General features: G+C 37.4%; 1 protein-coding gene across 2 annotated transcripts in view; it reads left to right on the forward strand.

The window, feature by feature from the left end:
- The window catches only part of mio (GATOR complex protein mio), a 61,639-nt gene extending 43,619 nt beyond the window's left edge, over nt 1–18,020 (forward strand). For both annotated transcript variants that reach the window (XM_081741260.1, XM_081741261.1), the window contains exons 11-16: nt 496–626; nt 7,385–7,523; nt 10,133–10,271; nt 13,735–13,945; nt 14,884–15,101; nt 17,801–18,020. In XM_081741260.1, the coding sequence (XP_081597386.1) occupies nt 496–626; nt 7,385–7,523; nt 10,133–10,271; nt 13,735–13,945; nt 14,884–15,101; nt 17,801–17,894 (932 nt within the window). In that variant the 3' untranslated portion in view covers nt 17,895–18,020. The remainder of the gene's footprint in view (nt 1–495; nt 627–7,384; nt 7,524–10,132; nt 10,272–13,734; nt 13,946–14,883; nt 15,102–17,800) is intronic.
- The last annotated feature ends 1,725 nt before the right edge of the window (nt 18,021–19,745 follow it).

Genomic DNA, 19,745 nt, shown 5'->3' on the forward strand with positions numbered 1-19,745 from the left:
AATTTGCGTCTAGGAAAAATCTGAAATCACGATGCATCGATTATTTTCGTTCTTGTGTATGTAGCTGTGTGAGGATTCTTGAATCCTATAGATAGGAATACGTTCATTTTATATTTTGATTGATTTAGACTCTTAAATACTGTTACTGCTTGAATGCTGAGAACTTAGGAAATGTTCTGGTAGTTAGAGTAATGTTTTAGGGAGTGGATATATATTTTTATGTGCTCTACTTTATCACCTCTTAATTAATTTATATCAGAAGCGGATCCAGGGAGGGCGATCGGGGTGATGGCCCCCTTCCCCCCGAAGAGGAAACATTCTTATTTTATATATAAATAAAACCTATCCCAGATTTTGAAACTCTTAAAAGTAGCTCTAAGTAGCAGTATTGCAACCCCCCCCCCCTTCAGAAGTCCGTCCTGGATCCGCCCCTGATTTATATATTGGTTTATCAGAGACTCGTATTGAAGCTTTTACCTTGACTTTGGTTTTCAGGATTTTCTGATGACAAGAACAGCATTTGGCGAGAGATGTGTTTAACGTCCAGGACTCAGCTAACCAATCCTTATTTGCGAGCCATGTTTGCATTCCTTACAGCGGATGAGGATAACTATGAGAATGTACTTGTGAGTATTTAGGTCCTTAACTCTGCATTTCATTTCCTTTAATATCTTAGCCAGTTTCAGATCCAAGAAAATGACAATAGTCAACATCTTACGGTCTTCAGTTAAAGTATCATCGCAGATTCACAATGATTCAGTGGTAAAAGGTAAGCAGGGTTATGGGTTCGGTCCCAAACATGTGATAGTGGGTTGTATATGTAGTTTCTCTCTCTGAGTTCTCATTTCTCATCAAATAAGAGATAATGTTTTACTAAGCGAGGTAGAATATATAAAAGAGAGGATCAGAAACTAAGGTTACAAAGGCCGATATTTCTAGAGTTTCGTCTGTTATAGAGAAATGAGGTATGTGCTGTAATTTTAGTACATGGAGTCAGCAACTGTGCGGAATTTCAACCATCCAATACGTGTGACGCTAGTTGCAGGTATACGCAAATTATTCGATTTCTGTGGTCGAAACATGTAACCGCGACTGAAGTTCACCAGCAGCTGGTACGAAGAGACTGTAATGTTTCGTCAGCATGTCGCAGAATAGTGTCGAAAGTTGCGGCAGGTAGAGAAAACGCGCGCCCGCATACAGCCCAGAAGACCACCAAACTGTTAACCCTTTTAGGATTTCCACTTTTTGAAGTAAATTTTAGACTTTCACTCAAAACAGCTACTGCTTCCTTACTATTTATCTTAGGATCATGGTTCATACCTAGTTTTTTTCAGGATAGATCATACTTTCCAACGGTACCACTCTCTTGTCCGTATTATACAGCAGAAACAAGAAAATCGAAAAAAAAAATTTTTCGAAAAAAATTATTTTTGGAAATTTTGTGCCCCTCTGGCCGGGCCTGGGTTCACGTAGGGATCTGAATTTAAAATATAAATATAAATATAAATATATATATATATATGTTGTTATGTACATAATACATGTGCGAAATTTCATTCTTGTATCTTGAAAGTTGAGGTCGGGAGAAATTTTTTAGTCTGAAGGTGACCAATTTTTTTTCATATACCGTAATTGCGGGCTACTTGGACCCATATCAAAAACTCGTTTAAAGTCCTATATACAATGCAATATTGGATGAGTTCAGAGTAGATTCATTAGATGGGATTATAATGCAGGCGTACACACATTGAAACTAGTTCTGTGGTAGGCTACGAACGAGCAGCATTGGTGAGAAAGGTCGTTGATGAAAAGAGTGGACACTATTTGCAAGGAAGTGGAACCAATGCTAAGTAAACACATAAGTAGTTACATATAGGTTAATGAAACTGACATGGTAAACTTTCTCATATACAGTAAGATGTGTGCGTAATTGCATTATTTATGAAGTGTGTGCACATGACCTGGAAAACATGGATATTTTGTCCCACCCCATCCTTGGTTATCTTTATCAATGAAAAATATAGGTCTGTTGCAACGTGTCACACAAGTAAGGACTTTTCATTTTTTCCTTAAGGATACCGGTACAAAATGGTATATCAATATAAAAGATTGCTGGAGCTCGAAAATATGCTAATTTTTCGTAACAGCTTGAAGAATGTCAATTCAGTCGGGGAAAATGTCGCAAAAAAAAAACAGAAGCTCACTTCAAAATAAGTCGTTTCACCATAGAAAGAAGTTTAAGAACAGATCAAGGCAGAATCCGGGCCATCTGAAAGTGTTCACTGAAGAAGAAGAATTAGCCTTCGCTAGTCATCTTGATAAAGTTTCTGATTTAGGATTCCTCGTTGATTAACTTGATTTCAGATTTATTGTGAAGTCCTATTTAGCCATGCATGGGAGAACTGTCATTGCTTTCTAAGATAAACTTCCCAGTCGAGATTGGGTGAAGTTATTTTAGAAACTGTACCTCCAGTCAACGACTAGATTCACTGCTAATATAGATAGGGCTTGTGCAGCTGTAGAAGAAAACGTAATCAGTCATCATATTTGATAGTACCTCTTAACATGTTCTCTTTGTGGTTTGCAGTAAATAAAAAGTGTAGTTCTTGGAACACCTACGTCCTACTTAGTCTCGGAGCAGATTTCAATGATTTTCTGTAGGAAAATATGGGGTGGGTTCAAGTAGCCCAAACGCGATTCTTACTTGGACCCATTTTTTACAATAATCGCCTGTGCCTGTTCAGTGGAAACACCTGAACGAAATTGCAACTTACCAGATTAATATGGTGTCGGGCCACCTTCCGCCTTCAGAACAGCCTTGATGCGACGTGGGGTGGAGGCATAGAGGTCGTGAATGGTAGCAAGTGGAATTTTACACCATTCCTCGTGCAAGGCATCGGCCAGTTCTGTGAGAGAGGATGGAGGTGGAAATCGTCGCCGGAGTCGTGTTTCCAAGACGGACCACAGATGTTAAATTATGTTGAGATCTGGGGATTGGGCGGGCCAGGGAACTTCATCCCGATGTTCCTCAAACCACGCTGCAACAACGCCAGCTGTGTGAATGGGTGCATTATCATCCTGGAAGATGGCGTCATTGTCCGGGAACAACATCCGGACCATAGGATGCAGGTGGTCTCCTAAAATTGCGACATAATCGTTGGCAGTGATTCGTCCGCTAAGTGTGGCCACAGGACCCAATGAAAACCATGATATGGCGGCCCACAGCATCACCGAGCCGCCGCCATGTTTCACAGTTGGGCGGAGACACTGCAGATCATAAGCTTCTTTGAGCGTTCTCCACACATAAACACGGCCCGTGGTTGGGAATAGGGTGAAGGATGACTCATCCGACCATATCACACGTTTCCAGTCCTCAACGGTCCAAGTTGCATAGTCGCGGCACCATTTGCGGCTTGCGAAAGCGTTATGGTCCCTAATGAGCGGTTTGGCCCGTGCAACACGACCCCATAAGTTCATGTCATGTAATTCGCGGCGAACTGATTGTCGAAACAGGGTGGGGGAGGTGCTGATTGAATTCCTCCGTCACTTGCTCCGCAGTGGCACGACGGTTCTGCGTGAGTGACCTGTCACTCATAATTTTCTTCCGCCCACTGTTCCGCTTCCCCGATGTGATTTTCCCGTGTGTTGTGTAGGCCGTCATCACCTTCGACACTGTCCCACACGACACACCTAACACAGTAGCCACTGCCGTCACACTCACTCCACATAACCGCGCACCAACAATTTGCCCTCTTTGAAAATCTGAGAGGTCTCCCATTTTACACTACCTCCGTCTGCTGCAGCCACTGGACACTGCTGTTCTACTGCGCCTGACGTAGTATGGAGACCAACCTAACACACCACCACCAGCGGTCCGGCGCTGCGGGCGCCACGACACCACTGCCAACCCATACATCTGACGTGTTGCCAACTACAGGTGTTTCCATTTTTCTGATCACCATCTGTATATATATACTTAAAAAATGTACTGCGTCATTCCTATTTGACCTAAAGTCGATTCAAACGCCATTTTCTTCAGTATACATCCGTATGTAAAGTTTCAATCTGATATCCTGAAAACTAAAGGCGTGAAAAAGTTTTGAAATTTGCCTTAAGAAAAAATAAAAAATAAAAAGTCACGCCCCTTCCAAAACGCATCTGGGGTGTTCTTTGGTCCATCCTTGACTTGACTAATAAAAGAAACCCGGCTTAAATACCTGTTATAGAACCTAAATAAGCGGTCAAAGACGATACTACGCCATGATAACAAACGTTACCAAAAATCCTAAAAGGATTAAGGCAGTTTCGCTGGGACATAACCACCCTTTCTACAGTCCGCACCTCGCTCGAAGCGACTTTCACCTGTTCCCGAACTTGAAGGAGTATCTAGGAGGCTGTTGCTTCGCTTCAGACGAGGAAGTTGAAACACTTCGTGACAACATGGCTGAACACGCTAGAACAGGATTTTTACCAGGAAGGAATCTTCAAACTTATCCCACAAGACTACGTCAAAAATAACCTAATGTATGTACTATCTGTTGGTTGTATTGGTGGTATGGAATAATGTATCGTTTCACCGCAGGCTTTGTAACCTTATTTTCTGATCACTCCTCGTACATTAAAAAAATGTTAAAAAAAGCTGCCTTCTAGCTCCAAATCGATAAATTCTTTAACAACATTTATTGCATTGCATTTGCATTTATTTTTTCTTCTTTTGCCTACAGGATATAAATTTGGTATGTTTAACTAAAATAATTAAGAACTCTTATATACACTAATAGCCAATATGCTCATTTGCAATGCACGAGGTTCTAGGTAGTTTCATGGTGGAGACTTCAGATATCTCGATGGTGATAAGTGTCGTGAAGACAAGTGGGGATACATAAAGTAGTTAAATAGTAGTAATAAAGTATTAAAGTGTTAATTAAGACAGGCACAAATAATGGTGTAAAGTCGATGAGCATTATCTATCTTGAACATGTAACACCTGTCCAAGCAGAATCAGGTGGTTCAATAACAATCTCTTGACCACTAATGTGAAGAATTTCCAGTTCACTCCTCACTGATACGAGTTTGTGGTAAGCTTTCGTAGATTCATTCATTTCTTCCTACCTTTTTATTTCCATAATCCTTAAATAACTAATACTTTTCTGACCAGAGTATATACGTTTTTTTTTTAGTTAAAATTAAAATAAATAGTAACAGTTTCAATAACTTACTGTTACCTTCATCAGACGTTAACTAGCATAAATATCTTCATAACCGATATTTTCAACCTTCAGATATTATCAACCTTTGTTGTTATTACGTAGATGTTATATTATTATTATTATTATTATTATTATTATTATTATTATTATTATTATTATTATTATCCAGTCATTTTAAGCCCTCTTTTTCTTCTTTTTTAAGGTTCCCCTTTCTTACATGAGCATTTTCGTTAATTATTGTCACCGCTCTTATTATTTTCACTCTCTTCTTCTCATCTTTCGCGTCCAAAATTGATTCTTCTACTGAAAAAAAAAATTACTTCTTTCATATTTACTTTCTCTTCTTTCATTTTCCTTCATCCATTTAAAGTTATTAGTACGTCCGTCCGTCCGTTACTCCACAGGATAACTGTTGAACGAAAGCGTATTTTTCACTTCTGCTTTTGCAATAGATAGCTAGTGTAATTATTTCGGCCGAGTTCATTAATGGAATGTCATTCATTTTATACTATTGAAACAAAGATGTTTGATTGTAGAATGCTGGAAGTTCCACGTAGTGCATCTTCATGGCAGGAAACATCCTCCAACGGTTGACATCTACCGGACAAAATTGAAATTTCTAAGCGTGAGTCTCTTTACTCTCTTTAGCATAGTTTATTTCATGTTATTTACATGACTGAATAGAGCTCTTGGGACATCGTAGTTCAGTGGTTAGAGCGTTGGACTTACGTCCGTGTGGTTCCGGGTTCGATTCCCGGCTGATACGTCCCAATTTTCGGCGTTTACCGACCGTCGTGAGGCAAAATGGGGAGTCACGTGAAAAACGTGAGGGGCACTAGGTCTAGAAAACTCCTGATACGCCTGTTAGAGATATAGTGGCGTAGCGCGCTGACCACGTGTTCGTCGTTAGGCTGGACGTAGTTCAGCCGGTCGCTAACAGATGGCGTTTTAGCGGCTCAGGCCCATGAAGGCTGTCGTGCTAGTGGTTTAGTTGTTAGACTCTTTATGAGTATATCACCACCTTTTATTATTACTTATCACGACATACTTTTAGCCATGGTGTCGTCATTCTACCTTCGTTTCAGTCCAACTCCGTAAAATGAGTGGCTGGAGCGGCATATAGTTCTTTCACGCACTACCCTAGCCAACCACCCGAGTGCCACGTAATGTCGTGGTATTATCATGGGAGCAAAGGTGGAATAAAGTGAGCCCTGCGGGGCTTCTACCCCCCTTCGCTCGCTCAGCTGTGTTTCGTAACGTAAGTGAAACACTTTTTTTTTTATCAATAAAGTTGTGTGGAAAGTGGACTAATTACCACGACCAAAGTGGACTAATTACGACATTACGTCACGACCATATGGCCTCCCTAACTCCCCACTATTCCTCCCTACAAGCCCTCGCTTTGCGAGGGTCCCACGTCTTCCTCTCCTGTTGATTATAACGTCATTGTTTATAAGGGTTATCAGAAATCTTTAGGTAAATGGTGGGAAAAGCACAATTTATCCATTATATCGGACGTACAACGGCAATTAAGTACCGTATTATTTTCATCTTATTTTAATGATAAAAGTGTTATGAAAATTTTTAAAAAATAAAAAAAAACTTTCCTTGGACCGGGTTTGAACCCACGCCAAAAGCGATTTTCATTACTAGCCCTCTCGGCTACGAGGACCGACAGTATCTGGCGTTTGATTTGAGCTATATGTATGTTAGATAGCGAGGAACGGATAACTCCAACTAATCAGAACCGTTTATTTAGCTCTTATGGCTAGAGTCGAGCGTGATTAAAATGTATGCGTTGAAGCGGGGTGTATGTGCCGAAGAGTGGGGCGCCCATTGTCACGACATTCTTCCAGTAATTAAATAATATACTTAACGAAAATTAATAAAACTTAGTGTGAATATTGACAGAACGAGTACGAATTAATCAATAAATATAATTACGATGTCGATGAAACTCAGATCTTAAACTCCTCATTGCCAGTTTCCCGTTTCATCTAAAAACCGGATGGACTGGGCGATAGACGACAAAAGCATACGCGTGAAAAAAAAAAAAAAAGATTCATTTTATTTCAGTTCATTTTATCATTAACTTATGAGTGCGTCAATATTAATTCTCCAAAATGTTTATGCTTTGTGTTGGACGTCGTTGTGAAGTTGACTATTTCTTCCAGAGTGAAGAGGGAATGGCTGTGGATGACCGAGTTGCCTTTGCATGTACTTTTCTCTCTGACAATAAGTTAGTGGATTATCTGGAGAAATTAACAACAAAATTAACGGAAGAAGGAAATTTGGCTGGAATGTTACTCACGGGTAAGATTTCTTAGTAACGTTACAACAATTACCAGTACATTTATATGAATTTAGGTCTTAATCAAATCTCCGTAGATAACTAAACAACTTACTTTATGGTCAATGGAACGTGGAGGTTCAATGCCGATTTCATAAAAGTTTTCCATTGACTTCTGTCCTTAGCTAACTGGATCCAGTTTCCACTTCGTATTCCTATTTTTGCGAGATCCATCTTAATATAGTCCTTCCATCTGCGCATAAGTCTTTCTAATGGTCGTTTTCCGATTGAGCTTCCAGTTAAAACTTCGAAACTATTGCTAATTTCTTCCATTCTTCCCACCTGAGCCTTCTAGATTTAATGATCCTAACAATGTTTGGTAAACGATATAAATTATGAAGTTTCCGCCATTCCGCACTACCGTTCCTCTTAGGTCCAAATATTCGTCTCAGGATCCTGTTCTCAAATACTTTCAGTCTGTGTTCTTCCCTCAGAGTAAACGACCATGTTTCGCAACCATACAAAACAACAGGATGATTATCGTTTTATATATTTTAAGCTTCAAATTCCTCGACAGAATTCGCGACGATAAGAGATTTTGAACTGAATAATAACAGAAATTCCGTGCTTTTAGTCGACATGTAATTTCTTCGTGGATATGATTTTCATCTATTAATATTGAACCTAATTTTGTTTTGGTATGTTAATCTCCGTGATAAGCAAAACTTAGAAATAAAAGTTCAAAAACGTGAAAAAGTACAAGTTGCCGTGTGTTCGGCTTACCTTGCCGGTCACCTACTCTCACAGTTCTCTGTCATCAAGTTCTCTATTAGTTTAATATGACAACTTCTGGCTGGTCCAAAGACTACATACAAAATTTAACCAGTAAAAGAGACAACTGATAGAACGCCTAAGTCTCAAATTTACTGTTTCTTTAAAAAATTGCATTAAAAAAACGAAAACGATAATACAATGGCATCATCAAGTTCGCTCGTTCACGCTCCGCATTCATTCACCAAGAGCACAATTGAATTTTTGAATATCCTGCGTACGGAATTAATTTTGAAGGGATTATATTTATGACAAACAAATCACAATGTGGAACATGTCAATTCGGACTGTTTTTGTTAAAACAAAAATAATAATAATAATAATAATAATAATAATAATAATAAAATAAAATTCAAAATTAATCCCAGACCGAGGAAATCTTGACAAAATCTGGTTTCCGTAATTAGGTAAGTACAAGGCATGCAGCAACAAAAAGTAACACAGCTAAGAGTACTGAAACCCAGCAGTAATGTGTCAAAACTGTTGAGTATGAAAATTGTACGGAAATTCCGCACATGCTCAATCGACTGGAAAATGAAATCTTTGAGTTTAACGTCCCACGATTGTGCCGTTTAGGCTAAGGAAGACGGTGATTAAGGCAAGTGAATGACGATGGAAGAATTCGTGGAATGAGAAACTGGGAGGAAACGGGAGTACCCCAAGAAAAACCACGGGCACGATGTTGTCCACCACAAACTTACTTGGCCGGGAATCGAACAAGAGACCCCACGCACAGAGGTAAGCACTCTACCACTGAGCCACGGTGCTTCCCGTCAATCGGTTGGACTAAGTCGACATTCTGTGGTAATTGTAATGGTCATAATGAAGATGGGATTGAAATATCAGAGAATTGTAGGAAACTGTATCCTCGTGTTGGATTTATTGTATTGTAGCCAATGCTGTTAACTTAATTCAGGATTGTGTGGGAACCCTATGAGTATATAGGGAACTGAAAAATAATTGGAATAAAGTGTGTTAACGAGAATTTGACAGCGTGTTGTCTAATGTAGTACAAGTAGTGTGCAGTTCAGCTAACTTCTTACTATTCAACTACAGAGCCTTAGTCTTACACCTCTTCTTCTATATTCTAGGAGGAGGGGCCCGGTGGTTCAGTGGTACAGCGCTTACCCCTGGTGCGTTGGGTCTCTAGTTCGATCCCTGCCCAAGTAAATTTGTGGTGGACAATAACATGTACATTGGTTTTCTCGGGGTACTCCCGTTTCCTTCCACTAATTCTTCCATCATCATTAATTTGCCTTAATCATCATCTTCCTTAGCCTAAAGGCATAATCGTGTGACGTTAAACTTAAAGATTTCATTTCATTTCCTGTATTTTAGGAGCAGTAGTCAGTATTTATCCTTCACGATGACTTTCAAATACTAACAAAGAGAGCTTCCATAAATTCATCTACGGTTTCTGCTTCTTTTTTTAATATTTTTTTTAAATGTCAATCGTAAATGACTAAGGCTGACTACAAAGGAAATACAGACTTTAAAAGGTAGTAATACGATGATAGTAGAAATATGTTCCATGTTAGGTTTTTCATTCTCAATGTTCTTGACGAAAAGACACGTGTGAATAAAGCTTGAATTATCTTTACGTTCTGTCAATTTTATGTAGTTACTAGCACCTCAGTTCTAATTTTGCGGTAGAGAATTTTGTTCATAAAAATTCTTCCAGCTAATTGTTTTAGTGTTACTTTTATTGTTGTCTTATAATTTCTTAATATTAAAAACTGTACTAGCGTTATCGCATTCCTTAATTAGTTGATTATCAAAGTGAAATGTTGTAATGTTTCAGGCACCAGCAAGGAAGGCATTGATCTCCTTCAGAAGTATTTAGATTGCACCAGTGATATACAAAGCGTCAGTGCCCTGGCAATTCGGGCTTTTTCTACTGAACTTATCAAGGATCAAAGGGTACAACAATGGTTAGAAAGGTAAGTCTTTATTCTATACCAGCTGTTATTAAAGGAACAAATATTGAGAAAATTGAAACGAAAAATGTATAAAGGAGTAATTGTGACCGTTGAATAGAATAGAATATATATTATCATTAAACAACATTTGTTGCAATAGACATTGTTAGCATATAAATAAATATATACAAAAAAAAAAAAAGTTACAATTTACACTTTCTTCAAATTTGTTGATACTATAAATAGAATTACCTACAAGAAAAGATTTACAATGTTTTTTTGAAATCATTATCACACATCATTCGTATATGCACTGGCAATGTATTATATAGTTTCATTCCTGTATATTTATAACTTCTTTGTGTTATACTAGCCTAATATAAGGCGTATTTAAGTCATCTTTATGTCTAGTATTATATGAATGGATATTGTTACGATAACCTAAACTGCTCTCATTTTCTTTAACGTACATAAGACAACTATAAATATATAGAGAGGGAACTGTCATAATTTGTAAATCCGTAAAATATTGTCTACACGAGACACTATCAGTTAAACCTTTTATTGCTCTTATGGCTTTTTTCTGTCATTTAATGACAGTCTGGGCACCTGGTGAATTTCCCCACAATATTATTCCATACTGTAGATGAGAATGAAAAAAGGCATAGTATACTGAAAGAAGCATTGTTTCTGTAACTGTTGTTTTCAGTTTAAGTAATAAAAATAGCACTCTAGATGGATTCCCAGTAGTTTTACGGAATGATGCATATCGACCTCAGTCATATGATTACGAAGAGAAAAATATATAGTCTCTGTTTTAGATTCATTTATATAAAGTTTATTATGCTTTAACCATATATATTGTATGGCATGGATGGGAAAGTTAGCCGCTGGCGCGGAGAGCAGCATAGACACTGAGTTTATATATACATACTTAAAACTATATTCTGAAAATGTTTGTATGGATTATCATTTCAACATTGGGCTGGTGTTTTCTGGTCTCATGTACGTACAAATAAAAATCAAAAAACTTACATCATCTTGTATATTAGATGTGCATCAAAGAATATTCCGCCTGCTTTCAGATTGAACATACGTAGTGCTGTAAAGCCAACTAATTTCTGTTACATTCAAATACTTCAAAAAGTTAGATTTCTATATGCAAAGACAATTGTTTCAAAAAATTACACTAGAAAACAAATACCACAAAATTCAACGATATTACGGAACCACGATGTTTAGTTCATTTCGAAGACAATGTTGCCATTTCAAATACTTAAGTTGTTTGAGAAAATTTTCCTAGTAACAATGGATGAGCATTAAGTAGTACTATGTTAGTAAATGTTTTAAAAATAATGTACATTTTGGAAAAGGATGATCTATAAATTGTCTTTTGATTAATGTGAACCTTTACGTGTGTTTTTGAATAAAGTCGTTTATACAATAGTGTGTTTAGTTCCTTCTTCTTTAAAGGTTTCTTTTGCCCTCTTTGGTTAGGCAGGAGGGACAGGAGAATTGCTGTACTTCAATCGTATTTGCACTCGCCCGTACAAGTGGCATCATGTAATCACGGAGTCTTTGCTACTCAGCACCTGTTACTCGTAAGAGCGAATCAAATACATTGTGTGATCGTTTTTCATAATTACAGTAAGATATGGTAACGAGAAAAGACTGATTTTCTTTATACCCATTTCAAGGTATAAACATTCGTTTGCTATAATTGGACAACTAAAGTTCATTGAGTAGTTTTTTACTGTTTCTCAGTTCTTGGCATTTTTCGTTGAAGAGTCGTAAGAGAACTAAATACCCCTATGATATTGAACTAAATACTGGAATCATTTCCACTCAGCGGAGCGTCTCTCTGAACTAAATCCTTGGAACTTGTTTTGACGTAACTTCCCTATGTTTACTTCTCTGTAAATTCATTAAAAGTGCAAACGAAGGCAAACCATACGATTCAATTTGGCAAATTTTGAGAGGGACATAGTTTTCCTGGTATAATTCCTAGCGCCAGGGCATTTTTTTTTATGTGGTATGTAATAGAGAACGCAATACCGGCTCATTTCTTCTGTAAAAGCGATTTCTTTTCTTTTTGTATTTTAGTTTTCAAAGTGAATATTTCAGTTGAAATCGATTTGAAAACTTCAAAAATAGCATATTATATGATCAACAAATGGAAGTACGTGATAATTTCTTCTACTAGTTTAATTTTGAAGCAGCCAATCAGAACTGTAAAATAACATATTCATGTGATTTCCGACACTTTCTTTTTTCTAGAATAATGGCGCTGTCTAGCGTTAACGTGACAGATTAAGGAAGTGTGATGTATCACGTGACTTGTGATGTACTTTAGAGTGTAACAACAGGCATCAGAGAAAAACCTTTTACGATATGGATTAAGTATCCTAGGGGGGATTAGTGGTAGAGCGTTCACCTCCGGTGCTTGGGGTCCCTGGTTCGATCCCAGCTCGCGCCGTGTGGACTTTGTGGTGAACAAACACCGTGCTCGTGGGTTTTCTCGGGGTTCTCCCGTTTCCCCTCACTTTCTTCATTCCACCATTTCACTCATTTCTCATTATCATCGTCTCTTTTAGCCTAACCGGCATCACCGTGGGATGTTAAACTTAAAGATTTCATTTCATTTCATTTTAAGTATCCTAGGAACAGGTTCTATCTCATCCTTTTCTTCCTATTACTTTTGGATTCCCATCATTCAGTAATCTTACTATAGTTCACAATATGAGACTAAACTCACTTATTTATTGAATAGTATTTTCACGTAAATTGTTTTAATTTTTATCTCATAATAATATTTAAGGTAAACCATTTGTCTTTCCTAACTGCTACTTTATACTTGAATATTTCAAGGGGACCGCAGGGCCGCGGTGGCTCAGTTGTAGGGCGTTTACCTCTGGTGCATGGGGGCCCTGGTTCGATTCCGCGCCAGATGAACTTTGTGGTGGACAAACACCATGTGCGTGGGTTTTCTCGGGGTTCTATAGTATCCTCCCACTTTATTCATTCCACCATTTTGTTTATTCCTTATCATCACCATCTCCTTTAAGCCTAGCCGGCATAACCGTGGGACGTAAAACTCAAAGATTTCATTTCATTTCCAAGGGGACCGCAGTGGTTTAGTGGTAGGACATTCACCTCTAGTGCATGGTAGGACATTCTCTCTCTCTCAGCTCACGCCAAGTGTACTTTGCAATGGACAAATACCTTGTAGGTGAGTTTTCTCTGGAGTTGTCCCGTTTCCCTCTACTTTCTTCATTCCACCATTTCATTCACTCTTATCACCCCCGTCTTACACGACATAATTGTGGGACGTAAAACTGAAAGATTTTGAATATTTCAATTTGATAGTTTCCTACGTAAATGCTATTGCTTCTTGTGCATTGTCATGTACACCCTTAAATGAATTCATGAGAGAGAACTTGTTTTGTAAAATCTTGCTGATCATTGGTTCTGTTTATTCCTTTAGTTACAGAATGTTGCTTGACACTTGGAGATTGTGGAATCAACGAGCACAGTTCGATGTGACTTTCAACATGTCCAACCAGGGAGAGAAACCACCCCAGCAAGTGTTTGTATCATGTAATTATTGTGGGAAAAGTGTATCCGCTTATATGCAGGGTTTAAGCAGAAGCAGGGGGCCATTTGCACGCCTGGGAGCGACATCCAACAAGCTTAAGGTAGGTGAGAACACTTCAATTCTATAAATGATTTTTAATGAGGAGAAATAAATGTAGTTTTTGAAGATTATTCTCGGATGAAATATTATCATTAGTGTTCCACCATCACTATTAAGTCATATTCGTTTCCATGCACTGTGATCGTCAGTTTTTTTGGACATTGGAGTTGTCTGCTTTGATATAATATTTTCATCACAAGATTCTTTCATTTTTATAAGACAGATTACAGTTGAAAAATGTTACAGCGAATTTGATCGAGCGGAAAGAAACTTACTTATATATATATATATATATATATATATATATATATAATGGTATTCTGTCCTGATGATGGTCTGTTGGTAAATACATATTTTAAGCTGATTCTGATATACTGTGTAGTAAGATACACGATTGAAAGTAATTACAATCACATTAAGGTTATTATTTTAATCCAATTTTTGAAGTATATTTGTAGGGGTGGGTTTGGGGAATTGGGGGGTTATTGTGGGTTTTTTAGGTAGGTTTTATTCCCCCCCCCCCCCGCAGAAAAAACATTGGGAATATTTGGACTGAGGAAAATTCCAACAACCCTTCAAAATACAATGACTTTTCAAACAGTGAGTTTCGTTTCCTCTTTTTAGACTTAGAAACTATGCTGCTCATAAGTATGTGAAGTGTTATAGAATGGCTATGTCTCTGTTAACAGATGTCACAGGAAATACTGTGAAAGATAGCGAGGAGCACTTTTTGGAATCGATTCCGCGTCCGTTAATGACACACAGACTGACATTGCCATTTATTATTATTATTATTATTATTATTATTATTATTATTATTATTATTATTATTATTATTATTATTATTATTATTATTATTATTATTATTATTATTTTGTTTTCCATTAGTTGTATAAATTGTTAGTATATATATAATCACAAGTTGTTATTGTTCTTCAGATGTCATCCTGTCCAAACTGTCGTAAGCCTCTGCCGCGCTGTGCCATCTGCCTTCTACACATGGGAACGCCGTCAGGGTTCCAGAACAACCGATCAGCGGTGGAAGACAAAAGCGACGCCAGTAAAGAGAATAAGTTAGCAGAGTTCTCCAACTGGTTTACCTGGTGTCAGTCCTGTCGACACGGTGGACACGCTGTACATATGACGCAATGGTTCAGGTAAATTAAAAATACCATAATGTACCTAGTAAGTTACTTCTACACAAATCCTAACATCAGAATCATTGATTCTAGTCAGAAGAGTATTTGGCACATAATAATAATAATATTAATAATAATAATAATAATAAAAATAATAATAATAATAAAAATAATAATAATAATACAAACCACCTGGCGTAACGGCCCATTTGGGAGGTAGATTAATCCTGCTCCAGTGCCATCTGCTAGCGATCGGCTGAACTACATCCAGCCTAGGGGCGAGCACGTGGTCAGGGCGCTGCGTCGCTCTGTCTCTAACAGGCGCATCAGAAGCTTTCTAGACCTAGTGGCTCCCCAGTTTTCCTCACGACGCTAGGTGGACGCCGAAAATTGGGAAGCACCGGTTGGGACTCGAACCCGTGACCACGTGGACATGAGTCCAACGTTCTAACCATTACGGTGTCCCCTTAATAATAATAATAAACTATGTTATGCCTACATGTTAACATGTGAAAAATTTTACTACTAAAAAAAGGTTCAATTCCTCTTAATATTCTGAGAAAATAAATGCTCAGAGCTGTTATATCTGAAAGGAGCAACTGGATGTAATAAAATATGAAGCACAACACTTATTGCTTTTATATTCAGTGAGTGCATTTACTAGTTAATGATTGCTTATCGTTGTTCGCTTTTTCAGTTATATTAACATAACATTTTATTACTATAACTAATATATTATTATTCTATTACTCTTATACAAGGGCCAGTCAAAAAGTTGTAGCTCTTTATTACTACAAAATAAATACACATTTACTTAATCGCCTTCTGAGTTGACATCTTCGGAACACACACACTGGTTTCAGCGATCCTGCGATTGGTGAAAACACCGTCGAAAATCTCTTTTAGTATCTTCCGAATTTAAGCGTCGCATTGGTTTTGATCTCTTCTGCGTTGGTGAAACGGAAAAGGCCCATTTTTAGCTTTGGGAAGAGCCAAACATCCGATGGTGCTAAACTGTTTTTAAGCCTATGACAAAGTCTCTGAAGCAGATATTCCCCTATTTGCACATTGCTGGATCCCCCATAGCAGAACATGCTGCGATCTGCGATGTGATTGCAGAAAATTTGCCATGCCTGTGCAGAAAAATTGCCAGAGGAAGAAAGAAAAAAAATAGCCACCAGAAAAGTATAAAAACATGCCTGCCATGTGTAGATGTCTTAAATGCACAGACCACTCGCATAAATATAGTTTTTTTTTTTTTTTTTAATGTCGCGTAAAGCGTTATTTTTAACAATCACAAGTGTTTCTTCTGCAGAAAATGTATGCAGAATTCCTGCAGAAAATTTTTGACTTAAAAAAGCTCATCGCAGAAAGACAAAGAAAGTTCTGCCATCGGGGCTAGATCTATGAAATTGCACCAGCTTATCAACACGTACTCTTCCGTTCAGCTACACAACTTGTACACTGCCTATTATAACGTGTTAATACTTCTGAAATTCATAATTAGGTAACCGAAAGACTGTACTGTGCAAGACTCATTGAGATTGCACCATAAATGCCAAAGCTAGAACATCATTCCGGAAACTTTTTGACTGGCCCGTGTATATATTATTACTATTATTTATATTTTATTACTATAATTTTATTATATGTTATTAATTATAGTAATTTTATATCTTCCAGTTGTGACAGTTTAGTTATGAGTGTTTTCTACACAGTGTTTATTCTCTATTTACGTATGATAAAGTTAAGAATCCTAGCGTAGATATGTGAAAGCGAAAAATAACATGTATGAAGTTATCGTTAAAAAAATCGTAGAAGGAATAAAATATAGGCGTTTGGCTTTGGAGTCTTAACTGCCCATATGGGAGAATAGAGAATACTGAGGGAAACGAAAATGAAATACTAGAGAGGCAGGTGGCCATGGCAAAGAGTGTTATTGTAACTAGGTCAGTCATAATACGTTATCAAGAGAGAAAAGAAAACAGTAAAAAAGAAAATAAGGGAATTGGCTTGTTGACAGATCTGTAGAAGTAACAGCTGTAATGTAAAATAGTGTGGAATATGTAAGTAGCGATACAAAGAGAAACTTGGATGAAGACACGATTGAGGTGAATATTCGGGTAGAAAGTGTATAAAGTATCACATGCCAAAAACAAACTGCAATAATTTCATCTGTTGCTGAAATTTTGGCATTCGAAAATATCGTAAATTCGTTGGTTAAATTGGAACAAATTGACTGGACCGAAAGTTCTGTATATTACAGAAATGATTTTTTAGCCGTCGGGCTTCGGTATCCAGTATTGCCCAGCTATGTCAAGATTCTCAGAAAACAGGGGACAGTTGTGCATTGTCCGTTTTCTCCGTTTAACTGTATTTCAATTCACACAGCATCACATCGAAAATTGGAGAAAGCACCGATCGTGAATCGAACCCGGGATCACGCGGACATGAGTCCAACGCCGTAACCACTAGACTTCAGTATTCCGTTAGTTGTTGAAGATAAAAATTTAAAAGTGCTTACTTTTGAACGATTCTACAAAATAATAGTGCATAAAAATTGCTGTTTTACCTTAAAACATTCTCGAGAGAAATACTACTTGTAGGTAAATTTCTTATTTATTTATTTATTTCTCTTTCTCTCTCTCTCTCTGTGTCTGTTTTTGTAGTACCTAAATATAAGCAATTTAAGGATTTTTAAATTTGTTTTATTCTAGGGATCACACGGAGTGTCCTGTGACCGCGTGCACATGTAGATGCATTTCCCTGGATACTGTGAGTAAAATTGCATCTATTCATTTGCAAAAATAGCACTACTACAGAGAAGATTACAAGACTGTGATTACCAAAGGCTATGCTCGGAATTATATCTGTAGAGAAATGTGTATATGTACATATATATATTTGTAAAAAATAAAAATTAAATATTTAATATAAGTAATTAATTTATATATACGATATTAGGATTACCTTGATGTTCCAATATTTTCAAAAATCTGTTGTTTTTCTCACCAATATTTTGAGGTAGCAGCCCTCCTATCCCCAGGCAGGATTGGCTGGTTTGTTTATATAATAGTCGTTTTTTTTATATTTACTGACTGATTCTGCGCTCTCTACACAGCATATCATTCATATATGAGCATGAATCTCCTTGTCATTCCTCACATCTGTATATGTCCCTTTACAGACACAAGTGAAAGACGTATTGATAAAAATCGGCACGGGATGTCATAAAGGGGCGATTTTTTCGATTATTTTTTTCAATATCTCGCACCGTTTGCAACATTTGAGCCTACTTCTGGTGAGAGTTTCTAATTCATGTATGATCAGTGTTTTCTTTCTTCTTGCATGCAGTATGTAATAAAAAAATATATTACTCTCACAATTTATTATAATGTCAGTGATAATGGTATTCATTGGGCAAAACACTCCAAACAATAAAGATTCATGTTAGCCTGGAGAAATGGTTATCCTTCCTTATCATTATTTGTCCATGAAACAAACATCTGAAAGATATACAACCCCTGTATACAATTATGTTGTGTTGGAATGTATAACTCATAGGGTATTTTTTTAAATTTCAACACTTCCATCGTACCCGTAAAAAAAAATAATGGCCATTTTTTAAATATTCAATTAGAACTGGACAAGTGTTATGATAACCATCAAACTTGCCAATGCGTAGAATGTTTATAGTATTCGGTGCATGTAACAATATTTATTACACATCACTTTCACAAAAAGCAATATTATATGTGAATAACACATTAAATCAAACACTTAGAACTATCGTTAAGCACCCGAAATCAAACAAGGACGATAACAATGAATTCCCCGATTGTGATTTCTAAGTACTATTTTAAGAGCATAGTAGATTTTTTTTTTTCTTTCCGGTGATTTTTATGTAAAGTAGGAGATTCTGTTTTTTAGTTTCTTGTTCCACGATTATGCTCCGAGGTTGAGGGAGACTGTGATTATGATAATGGTGGAATAAGGCAAATTGGGAGGAACTGGAGAATTCCGGAAAAAACAATGTCCACTTTGTTCGTCCACCACAAAGCCCACTTACTAAGAACTTGAATCGAATTGTGGACTCCACACACCAGAGATGAACGCTCTACCGCTGAGCTATCGTGGTCTTTCAAGGTTCTGTATTGTAAAAAATATATAAGTTCGTATATTGTAATGTCCCATGTGCGTGTGTTTACACCCAATATGGGCTCCTATTAACGTAGAGGTCTGCACGGGCCGGAATTTTTAACCCAAGCCGGGCCCGGCCCGGCCCGTGAATTTACAATGTGAGACCCTACCCGAGTCCGAAATATGTTTTAGCATTTAGGCTCGAGCCCGGCCCAAGCTATTGTGATAATCAAATGCGCCCGAATTACAGAGACTTAATAATTAACGCAAAATTGTATTTTTATTTACATCATTTAGAGGTTTAATTTTACAGTTATGCTTTAAAAGTTCTCCAGAAAGGACGGTGCAATATATATCGTTGTACAGTATATTTATAAAGTGAGACCCGAGAAATATGGTTGTATATTTAAAAATTATGGCCCGGGCTCGGTGATATATGCTTCGTAGGCCCGAGCCCGTGCAGACCTCTACCACCACGTGCACCTTACTATGGAGTAGGGTAACTGTCCCAATAATTGACAG

This window comes from Thermobia domestica, chromosome 15, assembly GCF_964235325.1.
Source record: "Thermobia domestica chromosome 15, izTheDome1.hap1.1, whole genome shotgun sequence".
Lineage (NCBI taxonomy): Eukaryota > Metazoa > Arthropoda > Insecta > Zygentoma > Lepismatidae > Thermobia > Thermobia domestica.